This window comes from Bombina bombina, chromosome 1, assembly GCF_027579735.1.
Source record: "Bombina bombina isolate aBomBom1 chromosome 1, aBomBom1.pri, whole genome shotgun sequence".
NCBI lineage: Eukaryota > Metazoa > Chordata > Amphibia > Anura > Bombinatoridae > Bombina > Bombina bombina.
Genome location: NC_069499.1, coordinates 991,284,380 through 991,296,378, shown reverse-complemented (window position 1 = coordinate 991,296,378; position 11,999 = coordinate 991,284,380). Strand labels below are relative to the sequence as shown.

The 11,999-nt window shown below is 40.0% G+C and overlaps 1 protein-coding gene across 2 annotated transcripts in view; it reads right to left on the bottom strand.

The window, feature by feature from the left end:
- Positions 1 to 346: 346 nt before the first annotated feature.
- Positions 347 to 11,999, bottom strand: part of LKAAEAR1 (LKAAEAR motif containing 1) — a 163,788-nt gene continuing 152,135 nt past the window's right edge. For both annotated transcript variants that reach the window (XM_053710062.1, XM_053710140.1), the window contains exons 3-4: positions 4,697 to 4,819; positions 347 to 1,789 (exon numbers count right to left, since the gene is read on the bottom strand). In XM_053710062.1, coding sequence (XP_053566037.1) covers positions 1,727 to 1,789; positions 4,697 to 4,819 — 186 coding nt within the window. In that variant the 3' untranslated portion in view covers positions 347 to 1,726. The remainder of the gene's footprint in view (positions 1,790 to 4,696; positions 4,820 to 11,999) is intronic.

Genomic DNA, 11,999 nt, shown 5'->3' with positions numbered 1-11,999 from the left:
CCGTCCATCCAATCAACAGCAGTAGTGACATAGCTGGGTCATACGACAACTGCTGCTGATTGGGTCAGCAGCTGTGTCCTCTCAGTACAAGCAGTGCTCTGTGGCTCCTGAGAGGTTCTTAAACTATGTGTTAAAATGTCATGCTCTAACAATTAGAGCATGTCATTTTTTCCCACTTTAATGGCCCTTTAAATAAAATGACTTATTTCAAACCAATCTCTTTTTCTTCATTGCTGTTATAGTTTATGCCTGTCTTTTTAAAATTCTATTTAGCCATCATAAGCTTTAAAACAAATGCGCCCTGTAGAAAATAAATAGTTTAAGAATTAGACTCTGTCAAATGGAGTTTGACAATGTCAACCTTTAAAACGCTGGTTGCAAGCAATCAGATAAAAGACAAATCTCAGTAATAAAATTTCTACACAATTATTAAGTTAAAGGACAAGTAAAAACTGCTGCCATTGCTGTAAATACCAAGAGACACATAAAATTGCACATTTAAATTGCATTGGATGTTTCATTTGAAAATAAGTATAGCAATACTAAATAAGCATAAGGTCATGGAACACAAAGATGGGAGGTGGCGCTAAATGTATGGAGGGACTTATATGCTTTCACTTAGGAACTATTCACAGCCTATAAGCCTGGAATAGTAAAAACTGCAAACCAGGTTTGATCTTCAGATCTCCTGGTCATCCTTGGAGCATTTTGTGGGCCACATAAATGAATCTCATGTCCTGAGGGACACAGTGGGTTATTGAATTCATGCAGTTTGTCTGTGGGATTATTTTTTCATGTATAGTTATTTAAATTACCTAGGAAGCTGCAGAGATAAGGATCCTTAGGGAGAGAATTAACATTCACCTCTATAGTGGCTGTAGTGGCAAGCTCACAGCAATGCTCTATAAATCACAGCTATGGCATATATTAGCAGTACTGACATGAGGGGGGGTATACCACTGGGGAGGTAAGGGGGTGGATGACTATCTTGTATTGAAGCTCACAGAGAAGATAAATCACAATTGGGTGAACCAAGCATATAGTCACTTTGCAAGATAAAACTGTTAATTTGAAGGGATTGAATCTTACAGAGATGAAGAGGTTAAATGTATCTTTTGGCTGCAAAAGGGGATGGCTGTGTACTTACGAAGCACCAGGGGGTTAAAATGACAGAATGTGGGGGCTGTGGTTGGGGGCAGGGGCTGTGGTTTAAAACTCAACCAGCAGGTGTCAGCCAAGCCCAGGGTTAGTGATGCCCACTAGAATGACGGCAGTCAGTGGATACAAGATACAGGCCACACAGCCCCCCATGCTGGAAAACTTTACATAAGTGGGGTTTCTAGAGACAAAGAATCATATGAGGATTTTTGTTTTCACAAATTGTCATCTTGCGTGTGGTGGCATTGTGACATATCCTGTACAGCATCACAGGCAGTTGTATCTGTCATTATGTAAAGTGCTCTGGATAAAGGCACATGTGGCATCTGTAGAATGAACATCACACTATGTATTGAAAGAACACAAAGGCATAACAATACTGTCACAAGTGCCTTTTAGCTTGTTGTCAGAGGCAGCAAAACACTTAATCTTCTGCTCAGTTTAATGGAGACATAATTTATTGTCATGAAAGAGGGCGTCCAGTTAAGAGTTAATGGATTATCCATGTTAGATGTACGTGGGAGCAGGAGACGCTCTCTGTCCTGAGTCTCAAGCAGCTGATGAGAGATCACGGTATCCTATTAGTGAGAAGCCCAAAGCCATCTTCCAGGAGCTCTTCAACCCGTTCTCTCTATATAGAAACGAAAAATATAATTTAAAATGGATTTGTACACAGACAATAGTACCAGTACTTATCACCCACTCCTAATGCAAGTGCATCATATAGTCCTATTTGACCTTGTCCTTATACACAGAAAAATGACATATACAGCCCACCTAACAATACACAGACATTGGGACACTTACCTTTTACTAATACAGTACACAGGCATCCAAAACGTTTACCCCTCATATACTGATACACACAGTCATCAGATTACTTACCTCACATCTCCTCCTATTACACTGACATTGCACACTTACCTCTCACCTCCTCCTAATACACAGATATAACTTGTAGCCCTCAACTACTCTTACTACGAAGGGATCATGCATTTACATCTCATGTCCTCCTAATACAGTCATCAGATTACTTACCTCACATCTTCTCCTTATACAAAGAGATCAGGGCACTTACCTTTCACCGCAATGTGATACACAGACATCAGGACTCTCCTAATAATACACAGACATCAGGCACTTATATCTCACCTCAGAATAGCACATACATCACAACACTTACCTCTCCCCATCTCCAAATCCACAGACAGCAGAACACTTACCTCACACTACCTCCTAATACACAGACATCAGAACACTTAACTCTCACTATCTCCTAATAAACAGACCTCAAAACATTTACCTCCCATCACCTCCTAATACACAGACACCAGACACTTCACCTCCTCCTAATACAAAGGCATCAGGACACTTACCTCTCATCTCCTAGTAATACACATACATCAGGTACTTACATCTCACCTCAGAATAGCACATACATTACAACACTTACCTCTCCCCACCTCCTAATACACAGACATTAGAACACTTATCTCTCACCTCCTTCTAACACACAGACATCAGAACACTTAACTCTTACCATTTCCTAATACACAAACACTTTAAGACACCTTCATTTTACCACCTTCTAATATACAGACATTATTACAATGACCTCATACCTCCTCTTAATACACAAACATTAAAATTCGAACAAAACCTATCAATTTCCAAAATTAAATAACACAGAAAGGGGCAAAATAAATAATAAATGTATAATGCAAATGTTTTTTCTTTATCCCTATAGTGTTTTTTGTTGCTTTAATCTTTTTTAACAAAAAAAGTTATATACAGGTATACTTCACTTTACAGCGCTTCGCTTTACAGCACTTCGCTAATACAGCGCTTTGAGGAGCTGAAGTTCAACCTCCAAGGATTTTGAAACAGTGCTGTAATCTTTGTGAGATTGCAAGAAAAGTGACTGGCACCGTTTTGTTATGCGCAATTCACCCTTTTTACAGCATTACAGTGCAATCTGTGTCTCAGTGTTATAGTCTGGCAAGTTTTACTACAGTAATTGTCACTATATTACAGGTACAGTATTTATTGAGTACTAATTGAATACTGTGCTGTGTGAGTGTTAAACTAAGCGTAGCATTATTGCACCCCTAATATATGTTAGTTCAAACATGTTTTCAAGTTTTTAAACACACTGGCAAGTGAAAAGAAAGCTAAAACCGTCTTGTTTCACTTTAAGGCAGTTTTCACTTTACAGCGAGGCTCCGGTCCCTAACCCGCTGTATGAGCGGGATATACCTGTACATATATATATATATATATATATATATATATATATATATATATATATATATTTATTTATTAACATGTTCCTTTATATGCACCACATACCTTATATGAGTTTAATGTCCCTTTAATACACAATTACACATAATTTATTTTCTCTTTATAGAGATATCAGGTTAACATCATTTTAATACACAGACATTAGGATCTGGACCTCACATCAATTTTTTTAACTACATTGTAATTATAATATTCCAAATAGTTTTAATGCATACAAATCAAAGCATTACTTCAGTTAAAGGGACAGTCTACAAAATAATTTTTATAGTTTTAAAAGATAGATAATCCCTTTATTACCCATTCCCCAGTTTTGCATAGCCAACATGGTTGTATTAATATTTTTTTATCCTCTGTGATTACCTTGTATCTAAGCATCTTCTGACAGCTCCCTGATCACATGACTTTATCTAGTGACTTGCATTTTAGCCAATTAGTACTGTGTTGTGCTGACTCTTAAATAACTCCCTGGGCGTGATCACATTGTTATCTATATGGCCCACATGAACTAGCAGTCTCCTGTTATGAAAAGCAATAAAAAGCATGTGATAAGAGGCTGTCTATAGTGGCTTAGAAACAGGCAGAAATTTAGAGGTTTAAATGTGATAAAGTATATTAATATAACAATGCTGGTTGTGCAAAGCTGGGGAATGGGTAGTAAAGGCGTTATCTATCTTTTTAAACAATAACAATTTTAGTGTTGACTGTCCCTTGCTGCTCCTCAACTGTCACTGTAGTTCTATTGATGTACAGAACCTCACTGTAACCTGATTAATGACCCACAGCACGTATTAAAGGGACATTAAACACTTTGAGAAGGTAATATAAAATGATAAATCGTATATAGAAAAAAACATCTGCAATATACTTTCATTATTTATTTTGTCCTCGTTTCATGTAATTCCATCCTGAAATTGTGAACTGTTCAGTTCTTTTTAGAAATGAAACTGCAGAACACTATTATATTCCCCGCAAACATTGGCTGCACACTCTAGTGACCTATTTATAACTGTCTCTAATTGGCAACAGCAGGGAAGGTAACCTAAGTTACAACATGGCAGCTGCCGTTGTTTTATAGACACTAAAACTTTACACTTATTTTGTCAATATTTAAACAGCTAATGAAACTTTAAAAAATAAATCTACATGTTATTCTTAGACTAATCTTTTCTTTGAATGCATCATTCTAGCTAGCATTTGTTTAGTGTTTAATGTCCCTTTTAAATAGATGGCTGACCTGGACTCTGTCCAACGAGTCTTTGTAAATCCCTGTGTCTGGCCGTGATGGGAGGAACACTTCCAGCCTGATGGCGTCCCGAGCCGTGGGCTGGCATGCGATCAGATGCTTTAATTCCTGGGCCTGCAGATGCACAAGTGTCATTGTAAGCTCAACATTCTCATGACACTTGAAGCTGAACATTTCATAAGGATAGTTAAAGGGACATTATACACTCATTTTTTCTTTGCATAAATATTTTGTAGATGATCTATTTATATAGCCCATAAAGTTGTTTTTTTAAATAAATGTATAGTTTTGCTTATTTTTAAATAACATTGCTATGATTTTCAGACTCCTAACCAAGCCCAAAAGTTTTATCATAATACCGTCAGCTACCTTCTCCAGCTTGCTCCTGTCTGTGTAAAGGGTCTTTTCATATGCAAAAGAAGGGGGAGGGGGGAGTGTCTTATTTGCCACTTGCAGTGGGCTTTCCAGCTGCCTTTTCAACAGAGCTAAACTGAGAGCTTCTAAGTAAGTTTTTAAACAGTTTTATACTGGATTTTTATATCAGTATCTGTGCATCTTATTCTTTATAGTAGTGTCTATTACATGCAGTTATATGAAAATGAGTGTATACTGTCCCTTTAACCCTGTCCTAGCCCAATCTGAACATCCTTCTTCACTAAAAATATTTTATTTTATATTTAACTAAAGCTGAACTGTTATTAATATTCTTGGTAATTACCTCACGGAGATATACAGTGCTGACCTCCCAACATTTCAAAATTCAAAAGAGGGAAGGAACCCCCTGAGGCAAAAGTTATGTGGTGGGCAGGAGCAGGGATGGGGCTTAAAAAATCATAAGACCAAAGAAATATAAATAAAATTCTAAATAAAGACATATATTTTAATATTCTTATTCAGTAAATCAAACACAAGTTCAAACTATTGGTATAGCTAGGTGAGCTCTGTATTTAATTAGCCTTTGTAGAGACAGTGCTAAATATTTTTCTTTCCTAAGATATGGTGAGTCCATGGCATCATTATTAACTGTTGGGAATATCACTCCTGACCAGCAGGAGGAGGCAAAGAGCACCACAGCCAAGCTGTTAAGTATCACTCCCCTTCCCACAACCCCCAGTCATTCTCTTTACCTTTGGTGCATGGAGGAGGTGAAGTTTTGGTGTCTGAAGAGCATTGGATTTCTTTACTTCAAGCAAGATTTTAGTGTTAGAAAGCCAGAGTAGGTTTACTCTGATCTTTCACTTCTCAAGATTGCGTCTAGCTGTATTCCACTTTAGCCTCTTCAGTAGAGCAGTGGTGGCTTTAAAGCATTTAGGAACTTGTGAGGTGGGCCTCACTGCGTTTTCCTAACATGTTGCTGCCCTAGTATGGAAAGCCAGAGTAGGTTTACTCTGTTCTTTCTTTTTACACAGTAAGGAGTGGCGTCCTTTCATACTGGGTGTGCTGTCCTCCTGCCGGACGGCTAGATGCAGGTAAGTGCCTTTTTGTCTTCTAGAGCTGCTTGTGGGAGACTGGAACTTTGAGAATTTGTCCTGCAATATTCATTCGGACACAGTATATCCTTAGCAAGGATATCTTAAGGATATCTTAAGGGCAGGGTGCAGGCACTTTATATATGTGTGTGAGAGAGCCTGCTGGTTATCTCTTTTATGGAGGCTTATTAAAGGGTTAACTTGTTTTTTTTAGGCCCAAAAAATTGCAGTATTAATTATCCTTGAGAATAAGGTGTCTGTACTGTGTGGGGCTTTAGGTTATGCCCTTATTTTAATTCCCTTTGAAAAGATAGTCCCTTATTAGTTATGCGGCTCTGTTTCTGAGAGATCGGGAAGAAGCTTACAAATGGCTGCGTTGTTTCTTTTTACCCGACTCGAGACCTACCACTCTAAGTAATATATGGAGTGGTGCTGTCTTGTCAATCTTTTCATGTGGGACTGCTAGAGGCTTTTTGGTATAAATACCAGCCTGGATTCGCAAACAGGTATTCCTTTGGAAGGAATTTTAATTTTGTTCACTGCCTTATAAGTTTTATTTTGAGCACTAGAGTGAGAGACTGCGTGCCTATTTTCTTTGAAGACGTTATGGCTCCCCCTTCTCCTCTATGGAGCGGCACCATTTTCTCCTCATTCTGAGCTTGCCTCCATAACACCGGCTCCTTCTCCAACTGAGAAGGAGCAGCAGATTTGTTTGCAGTGTCAGGGGTGATCCCTGTTTGAAATTAACAGCCTGCTATTAGTTTTGTTTTAGGAAAGAAGGCGCTTAGGAAAAATAAAGCCGCATTTACAGTTTATATTTCAGTGCATACTCTTTTTGTATTGTCTCAAAATGAGGCTTCTGTCTATAAGTCCTTTTTATAATTAAAGGAGGTATCCTTTATGTTGCTAAGACAGGAGTATAGATGGGTACAGCGGCCAGTTCATAATTATTATTTCCTTACCCTGTCCTAAAGTTTTATTTCTATTAAAGTGACAGCGCACATTTTAATCATAATGATATTTGATCCTTTTGGAAGGAACTTTAAATTTATAGAAATATGTTTGAAAGCCTCATGTCTCTCAGGCTGATGCTGTTTAGGCATTGCCACAGCTTCTCCTCTAACGTCCCAAGCCTTAATGGCTACACATATAGAGCCCTGCGTTTCCTCTAAGTCTCCTGGAGGAGTTTAATTACATACAGATTTTGATGCACAGGTATCTTCTGCGGTATCTGCGGCATTTTCTGTTTATTTTCCTATGTTAATGGAAAATGCAAGAGGAATTTAAAAGTCTGACATAGTAGGTGTCTGTCCTATCTATGGCTGCACAGGTTGCCCTTCCTCATAAGCCTGATAAGGAGGATGTGTCGGTAGCTCTGAGGGCGAAATTTCAGATTCGGACAGTATAATTCCTTTATCTGATGCTGAAGTTGTATTCTTCAGATTTAAGCATGATCACCTTCGTGTATTGTTAAAAGAGGTTTGGCTTTCCTGGGCGACTTCGATACGTCTGTCATTGTCAACCTTAAGTAATCTAGTTAACTTAATAGTTACTTTAATGTTCCTTCCTCTGTGAAAGTGTTTTCTGTTCCTGACCATGCAACAGGGATTATTGCACAGGAATGGGAGAAACCAGGGATACCTATTTCCCCGCCTCCTGTCTTTAAAAAGATTTTTCCTTTCACTGACTCCATTTAAGATTCAGGTGCACGGTGCCTAGAGTAGAAGGGGCCTTCTACACTGGCTAAGAGTTCTACTACCCTTTTGGAGAATAGATGTTCTTTTAAGGACAAAGCTGGTGGTTTATTTGAAGATCAATGACAACTTGCAGTTTGTATTGCCCCTGTGTCAAGTGTGGCATCTTATTGGTACGACGTCTTGTCTGATTTAATTTTTAAGGAGTTCCAAGACAGCATTATGGCTCTCAAGGTAGCCAATTCCTTAACTTCTGAGAATCTTAGTCAGTGGATGTTCCTCTAAGTCCAAGCTTATGGCGCTCCCTACAAGGGTAAGACCTTGTTTGGACCTGGTCTGGCAGATATAACTTCTGATATCTCGGGTGGAAAAGGGTTTTTCCTATCACAAGATAAGTAAGACAGACCTATAGGATGTCAGAGTATTTTTCATGACTTTCGTAGTTTAAAAGGAAATCTTCCTATTCCAAGCAGGAACAGTCCAAGTCTTCTTGGACACCCTAGCAGTCTTGGATCTAGGGAAAGCAATAAAAAAAAGAAAAATTAATGCTTACCTGATAAATGTATTTCTTTCTTGACATGGTGAGTTCACGGATCATCTCTAATTACTATTGGGAATATCACTCCTGGCCAGCAGGAGGAGGCAAAGAGCACCACAGCAAAGCTGTTAAATATCACCTCCCTTCCCTCAAACCCTAGTCATTCGACCGAAGGAAAAAGAGAGAAAGGAAGTAACACATGGTGCAGAGGTGCCTGAGGTTTACAACACAAAAACCTGTCTAAATATACAGGGCGGGCCGTGGACTCACCCTGTCAAGAAATAAATATCAGGTAAGCATAAATTTTGTTTTCTTTCTAATGACACAGTGAGTGCACGGATCATCTCTAATTACTATTGGGAATCAATACCCAAGCTAGAGGACACAGATGATAAGGGAGGGAAAAGACAGGGTACCTAAATGGAAGGCACCACTGTTTTCTCTGGGAAATGCAAGGGTCAGAAAGCTATGGCTTCTTCTCTTTCTTTGTGTATATAACTCCCAAAAGAAGCCTCAGCCAAGGCAAAAGTATCAAATTTATAGAATTTTGAAAAAGTGTGTAGAGAGGACCAAGTTGCAGCCTCGCAAATCTGTTCCACAGAAACTTCATTTTTGAATGCCCATGAAGAGTAAACAGCCCCCGTGGAATGAGCCTGTGACCCTCTCAGGAGGCTGCTGTCCAGCAGTTTCATAGGCCAAACAAACTATACTCTTCATGTGATGATTCTAAATTTTTATATCCTTGAAAAAGCTGCAAAGCGAAATGATCGTTGGATTTCTCTACTCTCCTGGGCGTCTATACACTTGCGGTTACAATTGTAGGAGGAGCCACTCCCATTTGGGTTGAAGGGGATCAGTGTAGCGGTTAAATTTCTGCTGCCTGAATCCGCTGACATCCTGCAGTAGGAGTTGACTTTTATGAGCAATATCAAGATATAAGGCTCTATTAACCTCTGTATCAGTTGTTGTGTATCGCATTTGTGACGTTTTTATTATATTTTAAATAAATATTTTTATATCATATTCATCGTGAGAGTACTGTTTACCCACCAGTATAAAGTGGGTGTGCGCATTCCCCTGAACTTGGTCGTAAGCTCAAGTACATATGAGTAGACATTTGGCCACAAACCTGACACATTGTTGATAACCATCCCAGAATTACACTATGTTGCTATTTCTCTCTCCCTTCCTTTGAGAAATCTTCAAGGACAGAAAAGACACAAGAGATACAGAAGTCTGCACAAGAAAAACAAATATCCTTATATGAACTTTTGTTTTGGGTTCTGTTTAGAATCATCACATTTATATTCACATTTTCTTTGATTGTGATGTTTGGTATATTTTTTATATAAACTATACTCTTCAGCCACAAAGAAAGAGAAGAAGCCGTAGCTTTCTGACCCTTGTATTTCCCAGAGAAAACAACAAACAAAGCAGAAGACTGGCGGAAATACTTAGTCGCCTGTAAATAGTATTTCAACGCACGCACCACATCTAGGTTGTGCAGCAGACGCACTATATGAGAAGAAAGGTTAGGAAACAAAGAAGGAATAACGATTTCTTGATTAATGTTCCTATCCGAAACCACTTTAAGAAGGAACCCTAACTTAGTACGCAGAACTACCTTATCTGAATGAAAAATAAGGTAAGGGGATTTACACTGCAACGCCGAGAGCTCTTAGACTCTACGAGCAGAAGAAATTGCAACAAGAAACAAAACTTTCCAAGATAACATCTTAATATCTAAGGAATGCATAGGCTCAAACGGAGCCTGCTGAAGAACTTTAAGAACAAGGTTAAGACTCCAGGGAGGAGTAACAGGTTTGAACACAGGCCTGATTCTGACCAAGGCCTGACAGAAAGATTGCACATCTGGTACATCAGCCAGACGTTTATGCAACAAAATAGACAAGGCTGATATTTGACCTTTCAAAGTACTTGCAGATAAGCCCTTCTCCAGACTTTCTTGGAGAAAGGACAAAATTCTAGGAATCCGAACTCTACTCCAAGAGTAGCTTCTGGATTCACACCAATACAGATATTTACACCATATCTTATGGTAAATCTTCCTAGTTACAGGCTTAAGAGCCTGAATCAAGGTCTCAATAACGACTCTGAAAAACCACACATAGATAAAATTAAGCGTTCAATCTCCAAGCAGTCAGCTTCAGAGAAACGAGATTTGGATGAAAGAAGGGCCCTTGAAGTAGAAGGTCCTTCCTCAGTGGAAGTCTCCAAGGTGGAAGAGAAGACATCTCCACTAGGTCTGCATACAAGATCTTGTGAGGCCACACCGGTGCAATGAGGATCACCAACTCCTCCTGTTTAATTCAAGCAATAACCAGTGGAAGGAGAACGAACGGAGGAATTAGGTATGCTAGACTGAAATTCCAAGGAACCACCAGAGCATCTATCAGTACAGCCTGAGTATCCCTTGACCTCGACCCATATCTCGGGAGCTTGGCATTCTGTCGAGATGCTATGAGATCCAGCTCCGGCTGACCACATTTGAGAATCAAGTTGGAAAACACCTCCGGATGAAGTTCCTACTCCCCCGGGTGAAAGGTCTGTCTGCTCAGAAAATCCGCTTCCCAATTGTCCACTCCTGGAATGTGGATCGCAGATAGACAACAGTTGTGGGTCCCCGCCCACTGAATAATCTTGGCTACCTCTGTCATGGCCATGGAACTCTGAGTTCCTCCCTGATGGTTGATGTAAGCCACTGAAGTCATGTTGTCCGACTGGAACCTGATAAACCAGGCTGAAGCTAACTGAGGCCAGGCCAGAAGAGCATTGAAGATTGCCCTCAGCTCTAGAATGTTTATGGGGAAAACAGACTCCTCCCAAGTCCATGTCCCCTGAACCTTTAGTGAGCCCCAGACTGCTCCCCATCCCAGCAGGCTGGTGTCCGTTGTCACAATCACCCAGGTGGATCTGCAGAAGCAGGTTCCCTGGGAGAGATGTTGCTGAGACAACCACCAAGGAAAAGAATCTCTTGTCGCCTGATCCAGATGTAATCGCAGAGACAGCATAATCCCCGTTCCATTGCCTGAGCATGCATAACTGCATAGGTCTGAAGTGGAAACGGGCAAACGGAATGATGTCCATGGCAGCTACCATCAGACCGATCACCTCCATACATTGAGCCACTGACAGCCGAGGAGAGGACTTAAGGGCCAAACAAGAGTCGAAGATCTTTGATTTCCTGACCTCTGTCAGAAATATTTTCATTGATAGGGAATCTATTATGGTTCCCAAGAAAAGTACCCTAGTAGCTAGAATTAAGGAACTCTTTCCCAAATTCACCTTCCATCCGTGAGACCGCAGAAAGGATAACAACATCTCTGTGTGGGAGTTCGCTTGTTGAAAGGATGGCGCCTGAACCAGAATGTCGTACAGATAAGGCGCCACTGCAATGCCCCGCAACCAGAGCACCGCAACCAGGGATCCCAGGACCTTTGAAAAAATTCTGGGAGCTGTGGCAAGGCCAAATGGAAGAGCCACTATCACTCCCAGGTCGGAAAGGTCTCGGACACAGTGTAAGAATGCCTCTCTTTTTATCTGGTCTACAGATAATCTTGAGAGCAGATACC